Below are 18,505 nucleotides of genomic sequence, written 5' to 3' on the forward strand. Positions count from 1 at the left end.
TGGCATAATTCTGCATCTTGAACAAACTCTTGCAGCCTGTACTCTTTTTCAGTGATGGGTAATATCTTTTTTTGTCCCTAGTCTCAATCATCTTCAAATCTGCTCTTGCTAAGCAAACTAGGAACGTGACCAGGAATCATATCCCAGGATCACAGTCACACATTCCTTTAGTCAGCAATGTTGCGTGCTACTGACCTAATTTCAACTTGGTCTCAATCCAAGGCAGTGTCTGCTATCAGCACTTGTTCTCAGGAATGCATTCCTTATCCCATCTGTCAGCTTATCTCTCCATCTCACCCCTACACACCCAAAAGCAGAACAACATTTCTACAGAGCTATTTTCAGAGCTATCACCAAGGCTTCAAACCCTTTGCTTGGATTGCCACTGACCTCTGAAATTTACATCAACTAGGATGGCTAAGGATAAAGTATAGGTTCCTTTAGCACCATAGTATTTTCCAGGACTATTATTTTTGTGCCAGAGGGCTTTCTCCTGTTTTCCCGATCTGGTTTCAATGCTCTGACAAAATGTGTTTAATTAATGGACATGTTGCTTTCTAGCTCAGAGAGGCAAAAAATACAATTAAAAATTAAAAGCCATAAATGCAACTACAAACAGCAAATATCATCCAGAATTTATAATCCCCTTTTAACTGTTCCAGAAGACCTGCTACTATAGTACCTCCTGAGAAAAGAACATCCATCAAAGGACCATATTGGGCAGAAAACGGGAATAAAAACTTTGTAAATAAGGAAATGCAGACTCCCACAGGAACATCTCACCATCAGTCCATAGCTCAGTAAATTTGTTGAGTGGAGATAGTCTTTTAGGTACTCTGGGCTCAAGCTGCTAGACTTTAAAGGTCTCAAGTTAGTATTCAGAAATAAACTGGAAGCCAGTGCAACTGGAAAAAAATATTGGCCTTAAGTGCACATTACCACAATCCCTAGTCAAGTTTTTGGACCATCCTCAAGAGCTATCTCAAATAGAACATGCTAATGTAGTCCAATCTCAATATTACCAATGCATATACAACACTGGCTATGTTTCTTTTCTTATAGAATGATAAAGGCTGATGATGTCTGCACATTTCCAGAAATGTTTGCAAAATCAGTGCTAATCAGCTGAAACCATTCAGTGAATGGGAACATATTTCCCTGGACTCTAACACTAGGAGATATATGAATGGATCATGGGACCTTTTAAGTACTAGAGGAAGTCAACAAAATGACAATATGTACGCAAAAGTGCAAAATCCTTTGATTTGTGGGATTACTTGCTATTCAAAAACCCTTGTTGGTAGTTTAGGCTGAGTTTAACAATGCCAGGGAAACAGTCCATTAGACATATTTAAAAATATTAAATTTCAACATTAACTGTGTTCACACCAACTAAATCATTTCTAAATCCTGGAAGCCTTTAATGCAAAAAACTCTCAAATTTTGTACTACATTCTGGGATTTAAATAATGTGAATAAAATTATTTAAATTCCATACATCACGGAAGATAGTGCTTTTTTTAAAAGGTTAAGCTGTGAATAAATTTCAACGTGTATAATAATTCTGCAAAATTTCAACCCACATCAGTAACTAGGATCCATTTGCCATTTGTAATTTAATATGGAAGGCTACATTTTCATATAAGGAAGGAAGGTTTCAAAGCATAGAGAAGGAGTGTTGGGTGTAACTCTATACCAATATATTATTGTTTTATTAAATCAGCAGTGATGTGGCTGGAATTCAGCAAGAGAGTACAGTACTACAGCAAGAGAGTACAGTACTATTTGTTATGTTTAAAACCTTGGAAAATAGTCTAAGAACTGCTGGTGCAAGACTGGATCAGTGTCCAAGTTTCTGACTGTAGTAGGTTGTACCTTTGTAGGCTTGTTCTGCTTTTTACCCTTCCACTGGGCTGCCATTTCATTCATTCAAGTGTTCCGAGAAATCCTCTTCTACCTATTACTCTGTTAGCAAGCAAAAACTCTGTAAAAACTCCTGGCCAGTGCTTAACATTCTCATTGCAAATAATTTAGCCAAGGGGTCTAGGGACTCTCAGATTTTGGGTTTGATTGAACTGGCCTTAGCCCCAAAGTATGCTGGAAAATGAGGGGGGGAAAAGATTGAAAAATATCACGAACAAATATTTTGTTGGAAGCAACATATTGCTTTTTATTTCTTTGACTATAACCTTTTGTTTTATTTGTCAAATAATACATTTAGCACTTTGGTTAAGAAACACATATATTTATGTATTTATTTATTTGATTTTTATAACACTCCTCTCAAGTAGGCTTCGGGCAGTTTACAATAAATAATATATAATATAAATAAAACCGATATCCATCCTTTCACCTTCTTAATTGCCCTTCGCCACATTAACTGGATTGGAAGTGTCTTAAAAGGTGAGAGGGAGGGCAATAGGGAAGGAGGGAAGCCTGTATAGGGAAGGAAGCCTGATAACTATGGTCATAAGTCTGATGGAAGAATGTTTTGCAGGCCTGTAGAATTTTGACAGCTCTATCAGGGCCCAGATTTCAGCAGGCAGCTATTTCCAGCAGGTTGAAGTCAGGACTAACAGCCCTAGCTCTGGCTGAGGTCAGGCAAACATTTTGGAAGCCAGAGATAGCCAACAGTTTGAATTGAGCAGTCTGCAAAGCTCCTTGGGAACATATTGCGAGAGCCAGTACCTCAGGTAGGCAGACCCTGGATCATCTAGGGCCTTATGATGGGGAGGGAATTTATAGGCTCATTTTGCTCCATGTTAATAACATGCTCCATAACAAAGAAAGTATTTGGGTAGCTACTATTTCTATTGCTCACCCAACATATTGAGGCAGCTACCGATTTGTAGAGTATTTTAGGGTTCACTTAGTCCCACCCCATCTAATCTAGTTTGCCAAATAATCTCTGAGTGCTGGACCATGGAGAGTGGTTAAAAAATTCTGAAAATCCCAAGGGAAACCTCATGCTTTGTCCACAACAGTTTGCACAACTGTTGAAGTTCAGTTAAGAAGTAACACTCTCATAACTTGGCTCCTGTACATTCATATACCTCTGTGCAATCCCTATTACCAGCCCCAATCTGTCTTATAAGTAACTTTCACAGCTGCTGTTGAGTAGCTGAACGACATCAGAGACCACTTTTCAAAAATATTTAAGCAAGCATATTGTGTAGAAGCTAGAGGTCTTTACTGGGTCACATACATTAATAAATTTCTTGTTACAGTTAGTCAGACCAAATGGAACATCGTAAAAAACATAAAATCATATCTTTAACCGCTCCTCATGGAGCGGATAAAATAAAAGAGTAAGGGTTCCATCGGCGGGCCCAGTCCGGGATGAGGAAGGGTGCCGGTAGGCCCCTTCCCCCGGACTGACCGTCCCCCCTCCGCATTCAAACCCATGCGGCCACCCGACGCTATTACCTGTTGTGCCTTGCCCAGGGCAGGTCGGCGCCGGCTGCAGCCCCCGCACCAAAGAACGCGCCTTCACGCCGCCCTGCGCTGCCAGCAGTGGCCACCGGCCCCAGCTCCAGGAGGGGCAGCAGCAGCGAAGCCGCCGCAGCCGGCAGCAGCAGAGATGGCGGACCCGGCTGCGAAGGCAGCTGGGCTGGTGCCTCTGCCGAAGCCGGTGCAGCTGGCGGTGGTGGCAGAGCCACCGGTGGCGGCGGAGCCCGGCGCCCCTGCCCCGCCCGCACACACATCCACTCGGACTCAGGGTTTCCTCGCCTACATCTCCTTCAGGTAGACCGCGCTGCGGGGGGGGGGAATAACCGCTAGCACCCGCTGTATTTAGACTTTTTAGACTATTTAGACAGTGGGCTTATTTTCTAGTATAAAATATAATCACAAAACACAATACAGTTAAAACATGTCAAATGTGTTGAAGCAAGTGTACTTGATCCCTTATTTTGTTACTTTTGCCCTGCTCATCAGTTAAAAGCTTTTTATCATTAGCCTTTGTTGTTGCTGGCTTTTAGGAATCTGGTAAGTATACTTAATTCTGGAGCACAAAATCAGTTTCGAACATGCAATCAAACAAGGATAACAAAGTCTATAGTCATGGCAAAGGTCTTTTTTTTTGGCATTTGTTTTATAAATATATCCAGGATCATTAGCATCATTGGCATAACTTTCTTGTTCTTTTCAATGTTTTGAGACGCGCACACACGCGCACACACACACATACACACGCAAGTGGGGACATACAAGAGTCTTTTTCCCCCTCACATTCTTATTCTCCCTCCTCTATACCTATTTTCTCTTATTGTCCTGCCTGCCCCCTAACCACTGCTGTCACTTTCTGTGACACCAAATCCTCCTAAAACACAAACGCAATCACTCTCTCATTCTCAAAGCCCCCATTTCTCACACACAGACACTCCATTGATTATTTCTTTTTCTTTCTATATCCCTCTGGTTTCCCACCTCCACCGAGTGAGTGCAGCTCCTGGCCACTGCTGCAGAGCTGCTGCAGGTTCTATCTGGTCCTGGCTCCTGCCACTCCACCCATCATCTTTGCAACCTGGGCTGCATCTGGCACACATCCCATATTTTGCCACCATGCTCACCGATAATCCCAAATATACCCTATTATTGCTGATAACGATCCCAAGAGGAGGTATCTGTCTTGTCAGCACATGCCCAAATAATGCTTTAGTTTTGGGGAGATCCCCCCCTACCAATGTATTTCTTAAACATTTTCATTTTTCTGCAAACCTGGGGATGGGGGCACAATTGTAGAATTTGGATAAGTGTGGCCCTGTTCTGCAGATTTAGAAATCTGCTCATGGGGTACATTTGGAATAGTATATAGGTGACCAATGTAAAGAAATATGATTTATTGTCTGATCTGAAAAACTGATATTACATGGAAGTGCATTTCATTTTGAAATTATGAAACAGTATTTGATACAGTGTCTGTATCTAGAATGGTCCAGAATGCAGCAGCTCTGGTCCTCATCATGAGGACCCAATTACGAGGACATATTATATCCGTGCTCTCCTAGGTAGCTGCACTGGCTCCAGATGGAGACTGGATCACGTTCAAGGTCTTGACACTTTCAAAGCTTTAAATGGTCTGGGACCCCTCCCCCCTATACTCTTCAAGAGTGTTAAGATTTAGAAAACCATGACCAGGCTTTTTCAACCGTTGTTGCTATGGCACAATGTTGCAACAATAAACTTATTTACTAATTTACTGATGGAATGCTCTGCCTGAGATCAGGACCCTTCTGGATCTTAAATAATTATGATGGGCCTCTGTTCCACCAGGCCTAGGATTGAGGCCAGGAAAAAAACACCATAGATGCTGGCCTCCGTGTATGACAACCCATCTGCCAATAAAAATCCATTCAAGTTTTGGCCAACCCTCAAAAAGGCTCAAATCAGTTTTTTGAAATGTTAAAATACTTTAATATTTTAATTAATTCTTATTTTATTTGATGGTTTTTCATTTTGTTGTCCTCTGCCCTAAGCCAACCAGGGGGAGATGGGATACAAATATTTTTATTACTATTATGATTGTTGTCGTCACAATGAGATAAACTGTATAAAACCAAAGAAAATTCCTCATTAACAGGGAACCAAAGAGGTGTGCAAAATAAGAGATTAGGGCCTAATTCAAAACAAAGCCATATTAGTAATACCATTATAGGTAGTTTTACAGTAATGACTATATTGTCTTAGTTATAAAGATGAATTAACAACTGACATCCTTTCCTTCCTGGTTTGCTGGCAAAGCCACTAAGTTATAAAAGAGTTTGATATGCCACTATCAAGAGAAGCATGTTTCTGGCACTGTAAGAATATGCTATCCCCCTGTGACACAGAGCTCCAGGAAGGCTGGCATTATGACCTTCTCACCTGCTCTTTCATTTCAGCATAGACTTTTTCTGAGTTCAGCTCCACCTGCTGCTTAAACTCCTCCAGGGCAGCATCAGCCTGCTGGGCCTGCAGCCTCTGTACCTCCATCACTCTAGTCAATTGCTCCTCCTTCTCCCTAGAAAGTCAGAGACATTTTTCATAGTTCAGGTATCAAATGAAAGAACATGTGCGCTCATGTAAAAGAAAAGCTTTAACCCTCTCCATTTAAAATACTATTCAGGATTCAATTTCATGTCCACAGTTATGCCAAACTCCCTTCGGTAATACTTTGAAGATGAGAGTAACAAGTTCAATGGAGAAAAAAAAAACAGATATTATTTTTCACTTGGTCTCACTGAACTGGGAAATATTTCAACACACAGAAGGGATCTCATGAAAGTTACCATCTCTTCAACGTTCTGATTAAAGCAAGGGATACCTTTATTGTACTGCACAGAATGGTTTCTTTAATAACATTAAAACACAGTTAAAATGTACTTTAAAATGCTTTGCAATACACCAGATCCTCTAGGATAGAAACAGTGTCACTTAATACCCTGTATATAGATAAAAATATGAAAATATCACACACATCCACAGGGATCTTTTCAAGACATTTTACTGAAAACTGTCAATACATCAATTCTGACACTAACAAAGTCTGAAAGGGCAATGTGACTTGTATTTTCAAAGATTATTATCTTGTATCATTGATTATTAATGTCCAATATTGAAATACTGATTTTAAGAGTCTGAAATGCAGTTATATAGAACAGGGGTAGTCAACCTGTGGTCCTCCAGATGTTTATGGACTACAATTCCCATGAACCCCTGCCAGCATTTGCTTTAATTTTCGATAGTCTTAATCATGACTCAATATTTTAATTGTTTCAATATTTTAATTATTTAAATATTTATACACCATACAGTCAATTTAAAAACCATGTAAACTACAGTATGAATATTGCTAACTAAGGCTTTCCGAATGTTGCTGCACAGAATCAGTGCAAGAGATTGTCAGGAACAACATTGTGCTTACAAGAATCAATTGTTCTACTATGAATACGTACTTTGAGTAACAATAAACAATACAGAACTATTTTATAAAAGTAGATGAGGAATAATTCTGTACTGGATGAAAGGTCTCTGAAATTGGTAAAGTGAGGAGATGAACACATTAAAACGCCATGAAAAGCCACTATATTAAACCTATGTACATATATCCTTCAGACCAGATAATCACCAAAATACTTCTTTTTTACAGCCTCACAGGAAAATCAGGAGAGCAGATGCCCCTTAGAAGAAAACCAAACTAACTTAGATGTTTATACTGACTTCCAATACGGCCCAGGGCGGATTATATGAAATGTCATGGAGTATTACATGGAACATCATAGACATATACTCTGGTACACTGGGCTCAGAGTGTGTATGAAGGTAATTATCAAGACCTTAAGTCTAATCTAGTATTAAATTGGGAACCAGCTGAGTTGTTAAAGTACAGGCCAGATGTGGGATCTCCATGATGTATTCATGAGGATCCTGGCCGCGGCATTCTGAACCAGTTGTAGTTTCTGGATCAAGGATAAGTGTAGGCCTGCACAAAGTGAGTTGCAGCAGTCCAGTCTAGAGGTGACCAGTGCATGGATCACTGTTTCTAGGTGTTCTGGGGCCAACTAAGGCGCTATTAAATTGGGTTTGTATAGGTGGTAGAAGACCTGTCGCACTATTGTTGTGATCTGTGCCTCCATGGAGAGGAAGACAGTGAGGATCACACCCAAGTTTCTGGCGGAGTAGGCTACTGCTAGTCTCAATCCGTGCAGGCTGGGTAAGTGTGCTTCCTCACTTGGTCCCTTCCAACTAGGGTTGGGCGCTTAGGTGCCCAAAGCCGACGATCTCTCCCAGCGCAGTGAGCGCTGTGCCGTGGGAGGCAGGGGTGGGTGTCAGCGTGCACACATGCAGGCGTCTGTTTCTGTTTCTTCCTGCGGAGCTCCTTGGTATAATTGGAGGCCTACTTGAGATAGGGCCAGAAAGGAAATCTGGGAGCTATCTCATTAATAGCAGCCAACATTATGTAATGCCAGTCACTGACCAGTTCATCTACAGAACTGCAGGTAGGCATTGGGTCCCACAGAGCATTCAGAAATCCAAATGGATTCATAATTCTCCGCAGGGGAGCTGAAATCTACTTGGCACCCAACTGAAGGTGGCAACCTTAGCCGGGTCTTCAGAACATAGTGGCCTGACCATGGCACGGCATTAGCCATGATTGAATCCACATTCAATTCTGTGCTGAGAATGAGGTTCAGGTGGAAACTTGCCTGGTAGGTAGGGCCAACAACAAATGGTGAGAACCCTAATATCGCCATGGCTGCCACTAGATGTGGCCCATGTAACAGTCAGCTATAGATTAGACGTCTGCAACTTGCTGTATGCAGGGCTGCCCTTGAGACTCCTACAGAAACTCCAATGGGTCCAAAATGCAGCAGCTCAAGTCCTCACAGGGATTCAATGAAGGGCATATATAACACGACTGCTCTCCCAGCTGCGTTGGGTCCAGCTTGGAGACCAAACTAGGCTTAACATGATGGTATTAAATCTTCACAACCCTAAATCGTATGAGACCAGCCACTGCCGAGCTAATGGTTCAGAGCCAAGCATTTTGGTTATTCTGTTCAAATTCAAGTTATCTTCCAAAGTAAGATTACAAAACACAGTTTGAAGTAAATATACAATGTTGGTTTTAGAGGAGCAGTGTATGAGTTGTAGGTCCCCACTTGACTTTGACACTACAAGGAACTGAGAAAAGGATGAATGGGCAAATACAGGGTTCATATATGTAGTGACAGGCCATTACTTGATATACATGTGAGATAATCTACTAAATTTTCCAAGTTGAGAAATCTCAACCAAATCTTCATAGATAAAATTACAGCACAGAACTTAAAGCAAATCTCAGACAAATTCACACAACTGGATATAGAAGTGGCTACAGCATCAACAAAAATGAAGCAAGATTTCTTCAAAGATGCTCCAAGAAAAAAAAGACATATTACATACCTCAGAATATCTTCCAATCTTCGTATTATCTTATGAGAATCTGCTCTCTCTTTATCAAAATCCTTCTGTAATCCATTGACCTGATGTTTAAAAAAAAAAATGGGGGGTGAGAAATGCAGCAGAGCAAGAAACAATAATTTCAAGGCCTGATAACCCAGCTAAAAAGATATTTTTACCAGTGTGGTTTTGCAGCAGAGAAGGAATTGGAAGAAGGTACTTCATAACTAAGATTTACTCAAGTAATTACTCAGTATCTTTAGCAGCAACAAGATCATTACTATGATTATTTTGAGGTTTAGAACAATTTAATGAACTTGCATTGTTGAAATAATGATGGATTCATTGGGCAAGTTCCCCCTCTTGATGAAAACTGGGTTAAAATGAATTTCAATAATGATAAATGTAAAGTTCTGCATTTAGGTAGGAAAAATCATATGCATCACTATAGGATGAGCGAGACTTCTATACTACTATAGGATGAGCGAAGAAGTTTGGATTGATAATTACTTAGCAAAAAAATTATCTGCTATGATGGCTATATGTTACTTCTTCAATTTGAGACAGAAGAACAAGTGAAATAAAATGTATGATCATATGGATGCATAATTTCAGATAGCAAATACCCATGTCACAATGGCAACAACTACGGGAGAAAGTTCAGTCAATCAGACATTAAGAGTAAACTGTAATAAAATTTTGTAGATGATATATCATGCCGAAGAATATTGAAAAAATAGACAAAAATTATAATGTTGGAAATGCCAGAAAGATGGATCTTTGATCATGGGTGAGGAAATAACAACAAAAAGTACTAATAATGACAGTAATGGAATGATGATAATATAGTAATAAATTGTGAAATATTGACTAATATTAAAATTTGGAAGAGAAGTCTCTAGCTTGCACAACATCCATTCTATGCGTTCTGAGCCTCTTGCTCCTGTCATTTTCCCAGAAACCACTTCCCTGGGGGCACCATTTTGGGGGCATCTGTATTTTGACCCTTCCAATCAAATCCAACTTTGGAGGGCAGAAAGAGGAGATCATCTCTGTGTTTGCAGAATGCTGAGGGAGCCATTCTACCACACCACAAATTGGTCCTGTCAGATCAACCTGGTTTCCTTTTTTGACAAAGTAACAGATTTGCTGGATCGTGGAAATTCAGTTGATGTCGTTTAATTGGATTTTAGTAAATCTTTTGATAAGGTTCCCCATTATCTGATGGATATATTGAAGGACTGCAAGCTGGATTTTCAGATAGTTAGGTGGATAGGGTTAGAGAATCGCACTCAAAGAGTTGTTGTCAAAGAGTTGTTGTCAATGGTGTTTCATCAGACTGGAGGGAGGTGAGTAGCGGGGTACCTCAGGGTTCGGGGCTCGGCCCGGTACTTTTTAACATATTTATTAATGATCTAGATGAGGGGGTGGAGGGACTACTCATCAAGTTTGCAGATGACACCAAATTGGGAGGACTGGCAAATACTCCAGAAGACAGAGACAGAGTTCAACGAGATCTGAACACAATGGAAAAATGGGCAAATGAGAACAAGATGCAATAAATAATAAAGATAAGGGTAAAATTCTGCATCTGGGTGAGAAAAATGAAAAGCATGCCTACTGGATGGGGGATACGCTTCCAGGTAACACTGTGTGTGAATGAGACCCTGGGGTACTTGTGGATTGTAAACTAAACATGAGCAGGCAGTGTGATGCAGCGGTAAAAAAGGCAAATGCCATTTTGGGCTGTATCAACAGAGGCATCACATCAAAATCACAAGATGTCATAGTCCCCTTGTATACGGCACTGGTCAGACCACACTTGGAGTACTGTGTGCAGTTCTGGAGGCCTCACTTCAAGAAGGACGTCGATAAAATTGAAAGGGTACAGAGGAGAGCGACGAGGATGTTCTGGGGCCAAGGGACCAAGTCCTGTGAAGATAGGTTGAGGGACTGGGGAAAGTTCAGCCTGGAGAAAAGGGGGTTGAGAGGGGATATGATAGCCCTCTTTAAGTATTTAAAAGTAATGTGTTTAAACTACAAGTACAACGATCTAGGCTAGGTATCAGGAAAAAAATTTCACAGAGTAGTTCAGCAGTGGAATATGCTGCCTAAGGAGGTGGTGAGCTCCCCCTCACTGGCAGTCTTCAAGCAAAGGTTGGATACACACTTTTCTTGGATGCTTAAGGATGCTTAGGGCTGATCCTGCATTGAGCAGGGGGTTGAACTAGATGGCCTGTATGGCCCTTTCCAACTCTATGATTCTGTGAAATTCATAACCAAACCGTTTTATTTAGGAACTAAATTTTGATAGGTCATGAAACAGTTCGTGTCCATCTCTAGAGATGAAAATGACACTTCTCTTTATTACCTTGCTTTCATGAGATCTCTCTAAATTAATTTTCTCCTGTAGAAATGTCTGCTCTTGGTCCTGAAAAAAAAGGAGATTCTCATTAATAAGTGATCATCAGTTTGAAGAAAAACTTCTAGAATTATCATAAAGCTCTCTTTAAATCTTGGAGCCAGTTATCATCTATGTGATAATCAAGGAGAATCTTGGAAAGTTATTTTTAGCCCATCAGCTTTATAATTAGAAGATTTTAAAAACTCCTCCAGGAGAGGAAGAAAGATGGGCTCACAGTTGTCTACACTTACAATCACAAGTCAGAGCAGTACACTCTAGCATCCCCTGAGAATATGAAGAAGCAATTACATTTAGAGCTTAATCTAGTATTAGTTACATTTGAACAAAGCAATGACACAAGCACTTCCAGTGCATTTCCGACTGCTCAAATTATTGATTGATTACATTTATATACCACCCTTCCCTAAGACTCAGGTAGGTTTACATGGTATGTAACAAAGAACAATACATTGAACTCTGTGATTATATCTAATAAAGTTAACAGTAAAAATAATAGCACTAAACCGAGAAAATAACATTCTACCAGTAACAATCTAACAAGACCATGATTGATCAGCAAACAATCAACCTGGGTTCAGGGGAGGGAGGTTCAGGGGCCCAATCAACGTTGTTTAGCTTCGGTTGACCTCAACCAAATGCCTGGTTGAGAAGCTTCCTTTGGCAGTCCCTGCAGAACTGTTTTAGTTCCATTAGGGCCCTGATCTCCTCTGGGAACTTGTCTCACCTGGTGGGGGCCAGAACAGATAAGGCTATGGCCCTGGTTGAGGTCAAATAAGGTCAGGGATCACTAGCCAGTTGGAGGTGGTACAGCGCAGAGATCTTTGAGAGGCGTAGGCAGAGAGGAAGTCCCTCAGGTACACTGGGTCCAGACCATGTATGGCCTTGAAGATAATTACCAAAAATTTAAGCCTGATGTGGAATTCGACTGATAACCAGTGCAATTGTTGGGGAATGGGCCAGATATAATAGCTCCATGGTGTTGCCATGAGGACTTTGGCCACTGCGTTCTGGACCACCTGTCATTTCCAGATCAAAGTTAAGGGCAGGCCTAAGTAGAGCGAGTTGCAGAAGTCTAGCCTAGAGGTGACCATTGCATGGATCACTATAGTTACGAATTCTCGGGCAAAGTAAGGCACTAGTAGTTTGGCTTGGCAAAAGTGGTAGAATACCAGGCATGGTACTTTTGTGACCTGGGCCTCCAAGGTCATGCTCAGGTTCCTGGTGGATCAAACCACTAATAGCTGAACACCATCCAGGTTGGGCAAACATGCATTTGGGAAACTGACTGGGCGATGCTGCTCCATGCCATAAAGCCATTTCCCCTTCAAAGCGAAGGGCCTCCCCTCAAAATCAGATATGTTGGCACAGCCTGCCAAAGGCTTGGCAGGCCATGCCAGCAATACCCCTCCACCCTTCTGTTTGGCAGTAAAATGGCTTCCCTTCCCCACCCTCCTGGCAAGGGCCCTCCTGGGGCTGGAAAGCCTCATGGGCCACTTGCATGGCTCTCCAAGGCTTTCCCAGCTTGCAGAAGGCTGGCTCCTCTCCGCCCTCACCCCCCCCCTCCCCATGGCAAGGGCATTTCGTGAGTTAGGGAAGGCATCCTTTCCTCTCCCTGTTCCCGGCAAGTGCAACCTACCTATTGCCCTCTCATCAGCCAGCAGGAAACTGGCAGCAATGCTTCCAGATTGCCTCTGGCCGGGCTGGGGGCGGGTCCTTTCCAGACTGTGGGCCAATTGGGCTTTTTGCCTCCCTACTGAGCCACTGTCTGGGAGGGATGGGGCCAGTCCAGACTTTGGACCAATCGGGAACGGCTTCATGCCCCCCCCGCCCACTCTCCGCCCACTTACCCTTTACCTTTATATTTAACAGTGCAAGGGGTTAAAGATATGGACACTTAAAACAAAGAGCAAAATCCATGTGAAACTGACTCCACTTGATTTATTAAATTTTTCAAAGAGCATTGTAACTCTTGAAATAAAAGTTTATACTTGCCTCAAAGGAAGCAAAGGATAAGCAGGAAGGGAATATGATGCATTTTACTACTCAAAAAAGATGCCATGATCTGACTTTAGGGAGTCTGAGAGAGTATAAAGATCCAAGAATAATTTAGAAAGCAAGGAGAAGGCAGTAAATATTACAGATATCTCTGAAAAATAACACAAATTTGACATGTTTATGCTAACGTTCTAGGCTATATAAATACAGCTACACTCACACAGATACAAGAATTACCTTCATCTTCAATGTATGCTAATCCATAATCCAGTGGTATATATGCTTTTCATATCAGTTTAACAGGGAAGGAAATGAGACAAATAGCCCCCAATTTTAAAGCGTTTACTAAGAAAAAAGAGCACATTCTGTAATTTCTGGTATTGAATGATTTACAAAAGGTGTTACAAAAACTCCATACTCTCTCATACTTGGTTTATAAACAAGAAAAAAGTTTAAAGAATCATAATTTTTAATGAGTGAAAAAAATCAGTGCTCACCCTTATCTGTTGCTGCCTTTGAAATTCTGATTCTACTAACTGTTGTTTTAATTGAGAAACACACTGTTCTAATTCTTCAATCACATCCGATGCCTGTGGGGATTTAATGGGAAAAGGAATGTTGGTCATGTATTATTGCTCTGGCACAAATACTAACATGACCACCAACATGGGGTGCACTCTATAATCTCTAACCTGGAAAACTGGGTTTGATTCCTCTCTCCTTCACATGAAGTCTATTGAGTGTACTTAGACCAGTCATCATAATTATCTCAAAAGACTCTCAGTCCCACCTACCTCACAAGGTGCCTGTTGTGGGGACATGAAGGCAAAGTAATTTTAAGCTGCTTCTAATTTGGCAAACCAGGTTTGATTCCACGCTCTCCCACATGCAACCAGCCGGGTGACCTTGGGCTTGCCACAGCACTGATAAAAGCTGTTTTGATCAAGCAGTAATATCAGGGCTTTCTCAGCCTCACCTACCTCACAGGGTGTCTTTTGTAAGGAAGAGGAAAGGGCAGGTGAATGTAAGCCGCTTTGAGACTCCTTTGGGTAAAGAAAAGCGGCATATAAGAACTCTTCTTTTTCTGCAAAGTTCTATTGTTTTATTTGTATACGCAGGGAGAGGAGATAAAGACATCTTCAAAAATGGGATATGACACTACAGATCAGTGAGTCTGACCTCAGTTACAGCAAAGATAATAAAGAAGTTTTTAAAGGGGCAATCAACTGAGTTTCCACAATCCAGTAAGGTCATCACTCACTCAAAGAAGGAAACCAGGTTGGGCTGGCAGAACCTGTTGGAGACAAATCCATGCTGACTTCCTTGGATCAATAAATTGTCCTTGAGTTGCTTTTAAATCACCTCCTTTAAAATCTAAGAGGTCCTGAAGTTAATGAACAAAGGTTCTGCAAGCTCTACAGAACATTCTTTGGACACTCACAGGTGAAAACCATCCAGCCCATGGGGATTTTATTTCATCCAGTGCAGCCAGGTGCCTCTCGACAACCTCTCAGTCCATGTCAACCCGTCACCCAGACACTACACCTTGCCTACTGCCATCACTATTTGAGGATGAATATGGAGGATAAATTCTTCTGAAGATACAGCAGTTGCAAGATCATTTAAGAATAGATTGAAAAGTGAGGGTGCCAAGATATAGCTTTGCTTGACTCCTCTATGAAGATGAAAACACACTGTAAAATCTCCCTTATCTCCCCAGCAAGCCAAAGCAGTCTTTTTATCATTTTAAGTACATTCCAATTTTTGCCACAATTTTCTCCTAGGCATTGTGTCAAAATCTCTTTTAAAGATCTATAAACGTGACATACAATTTAACTCTAGGTAGGTAGTAGGGTTGGGCACTTTGGCATCCAAAGCGCACAACCCTAGTAAGTAAGTGTAAAGGTAAAGGTAAAGGTAAAGGTATCCCCTGTGCAAGCACCGAGTCATGTCTGACCCTTAGGGTGACGCCCTCTAGCGTTTTCATGGCAGACTCAATACGGGGTGGTTTGCCAGTGCCTTCCCCAGTCATTACCGTTTACCCCCCAGCAAGCTGGGTACTCATTTTACCGACCTCGGAAGGATGGAAGGCTGAGTCAACCTTGAGCCGGCTGCTGGGATTGAACTCCCAACCTCATGGGCAGACAGCTTCAGACAGCATATCGCTGCCTTACCACTCTGCGCCACAAGAGGCTCTTGCTAGTAAGTAAGTGTATTTTTGGCTAAATGCACTAAGATAGAGAAAGGATTTTGAGAAGAAACGCCCTTCTTGAAGTCAAATTGCCCCCACCCTAAACTATTATTAGAGGAAGTCCATTCCTCTAATTTGAGGGATAAGTATGAAGTATATAGCTGGCGAGAAGGTTAATTAGGTTGTTGGATGGCTCTACCTTGGAACCTTCCTTGAAAACTGGGATGAGGATAACAGTGTTTCCAAATTTCAAAATGGCCACCAAATGGAATCAGCCTGTCTTTACAGGCCTGTTCATTCTCTGCAATGCTCTTCAACTCATGTTGCTTTTTGCCACCTGCCTTAAAAATGCCATGTTCAGTACAGCCCACATGCAAGCACTGTACCCATTGCCTCTCTACCTAGAGTCCATATTGGGGAATCCAGGTCTATCTCAGAGAGAAATCCATTGTTCTGATTTTTGTCTGCCATGCCCACTTCATCAGAGCTCTAAAATGGCTGTCACCAGTGTCATGGATATCTAATCTACCGCCATCTATGAGCCCCAGAGGGAAAGAAACTCAAGTCGAACTAGGTAGAGGAGTGAGACTGGGATCAGTGAGAAAGACAAAAAGAGAGGTGAAGAGAAATCATTTAGAAGCCTAACAGCTCAGCAGTCAACTGCTCTCCCTGAACACAAGAGAAAAACTGGAAGATGGGCCTCCTAGGAAAATGGGAAAGGGAAGAACAAATTTGATATTGCCTCCCTAGCAACCAATAAGAATCACCCAACAAAGACTTCCTCCTGTCCAGAATGAGAAAAGAAGAATAATGGTATGCTGTGCATTGTCCACAATAAAAAGTACCAAGGAAAGTCTCACAGCTGAAATATGTTTGATGTAGATGTATTTGTTGCCATTAATAAATGTACCAGGTTATAGATGCTAGTAAATGTTTTACATCTTTATGCGTACAAGTGTTATTTGTTTTTAAAAAGACTTTTTGCACTAAGGGACTGTAGCAAAAGTTAATTTCTAATGCATTGTTTTTTATATTTACTATTTGATTTGATTTAATATAATTTAGCATTTGGAGAATTGAACGTGATATGTCCTCATCCATTGTTATTCCTTTATATATTTATGAAACAGCCTAGGCCAGGGGTAGTCAAACTGCGGCCCTCCAGATGTCCATGGACTACAATTCCCATGAGCCCCTTCCAGCAAACACTGGCAGGGGCTCATGGGAATTGTAGTCCATGGACATCTGGAGGGCCGCAGTTTGACTACCCCTGGCCTAGGGGGTGGGACATGTCCGGCTGTCCAAGTTGGAATAGGGCCAATCAGGGTGCAGCCAGCTTTGCCCTGATTGGCTCTACCCCTGCAGTTCCCGCCCTCCGTCCCTGGTCTCTAGCCTCTTTGCTCTCAGATACCTCAGTGCCTGGAGCCAGCAAGCAGGTGAGGGGAGAGGCCCTGGGCAAAGGATCGTGGTGGAGGGCCTCCTAACGAGGGCCTCTTTTTATTATTATTATTATTATTATTATTATTATTATTATTATTATTATTATTATTATTATTATTATTGAATTTATTTCCCGCCACTCCCTTGCGGCTCGTGGCGGGTTACAACAGTATAAACCCCATAAAATACATTAAAACCAATTAACATGTCAATATTAATGACTACCTGGCAAGAGCGGCTAATCAACTACCCATTCCCCCTTAGCAAGTGGAGAGGGGATACTGATGGTACTCTTGGCCTGCTAGGCTGGGCCTGCTGATGAGGGCCTCCCGGCCTGCTGACTGCTCGTCAAGGACTGCTAAGGAGCCGACTAGCTGACTACTAAGGAGCTCTGTCCGCCCTGCTAATGAGCTGCCCAGCCCCCACCTGCCTGCCTTGATCTGGCTGTGAGCTGCGGCCCAAGGCCACCTTAAGCTGCCTGGCAAGGGGCAGGGGACCCTTTCAAGGCCTGTTCTTAGGAATGGGTTTTGAAGCTAGTCTACATATAAGATTTTTCTTTTCTTTTTTTTCAACCTCTTTAAGTACCTGTGTTGTTCTAGGTTGATACTACCATTCCTTCTTCTTTTTTTGTTAAAACAGGCTATAGAACTGCAGGAGGGCTGAAAGGCCCGTGCAGAACAGGGTGGCCAAGCTCACCAGCAGCGCTGCTGTGCTCGGCAGGAGCTCTGCCAATTTTCATCCTTGTTCCTGCATAAAAGGGAGGGCCAGACAACAAGCTAGGCCAGATGGACCCCTGAGCTCTCGCCAGGACCAGGACACTTGGCAGTGACTCTCCAAGGACTTAGATCACCTATTACCTGACCCTTTCAACTGGAGATGCTGAGGACTGAATCTAGGAACTTCTCCATGCAAAGGAGATGATCTATTTCTAAATTACAGACTCTGTAAGTACACTTACCTTAGCTGCGGAAAGAGCATGATCCTGTTTCATGAAATTTAGATCAGCATCATATTTGCTCTGTAGCTGTTGAATGTTTTGCTCACAACTTTGTATAATACGTTCTCTCTCTTTTTGAAGTGAGCTGCATCTACAAATATTGCAAGGGACAAAATAATCTGTAGATAATCTATATAGAATTTCTGCTACTTCCTTTTAGTGTTTTACAATTTGTGCAGATTTCGATTCATGTCTACATTTTTAATGTTTGTTTTGGCATTCCGCAGGGCCTGCAAAATGGAGCTGCCAGGTCTATGGTTGAGGCTGGGGGCAGTGAGGAAGATCAATGATGTTAATCAGCAACCTGTGTTCTCTTGACCCTCCTTCCTCCCCTCAGAAGTAGGGACAGGTAGGGGGTGGTAATTTGCAATATTATCTGTTTTAGTGTGATTTTAATAGGGTTTTTAATGGGTTTCTTATTGGACGTTTGTAACCCACCATGAGCAGGCCTCAGGAGTGGTGCTTAATGCTTAATGCTATTTTTTATGATAACTCTCTTCTTTTTCATCCTGATTTTACTATGGTTTAACAGCTT

The 18,505-nt window shown here is 41.9% G+C and overlaps 1 protein-coding gene across 9 annotated transcripts in view; it reads right to left on the reverse strand.

Moving 5' to 3' along the window:
* The window catches only part of CEP112 (centrosomal protein 112), a 336,652-nt gene that overhangs the window by 238,933 nt on the left and 79,214 nt on the right, over positions 1-18,505 (reverse strand). For all 9 annotated transcript variants that reach the window (XR_013229509.1, XM_077328382.1, XM_077328385.1 and 6 more), the window contains 5 exons: positions 17,932-18,061; positions 13,840-13,932; positions 11,294-11,353; positions 8,926-9,005; positions 5,866-6,001 (listed from right to left, as the gene is read on the reverse strand). Coding sequence is in view for 8 of the 9 variants with exons in the window: in XM_077328382.1 (XP_077184497.1) it covers positions 5,866-6,001; positions 8,926-9,005; positions 11,294-11,353; positions 13,840-13,932; positions 17,932-18,061 (499 nt within the window). In the remaining variant the exon portion in view is untranslated. The remainder of the gene's footprint in view (positions 1-5,865; positions 6,002-8,925; positions 9,006-11,293; positions 11,354-13,839; positions 13,933-17,931; positions 18,062-18,505) is intronic.

Source organism: Paroedura picta, chromosome 3 (genome assembly GCF_049243985.1).
Source record: "Paroedura picta isolate Pp20150507F chromosome 3, Ppicta_v3.0, whole genome shotgun sequence".
Lineage (NCBI taxonomy): Eukaryota > Metazoa > Chordata > Lepidosauria > Squamata > Gekkonidae > Paroedura > Paroedura picta.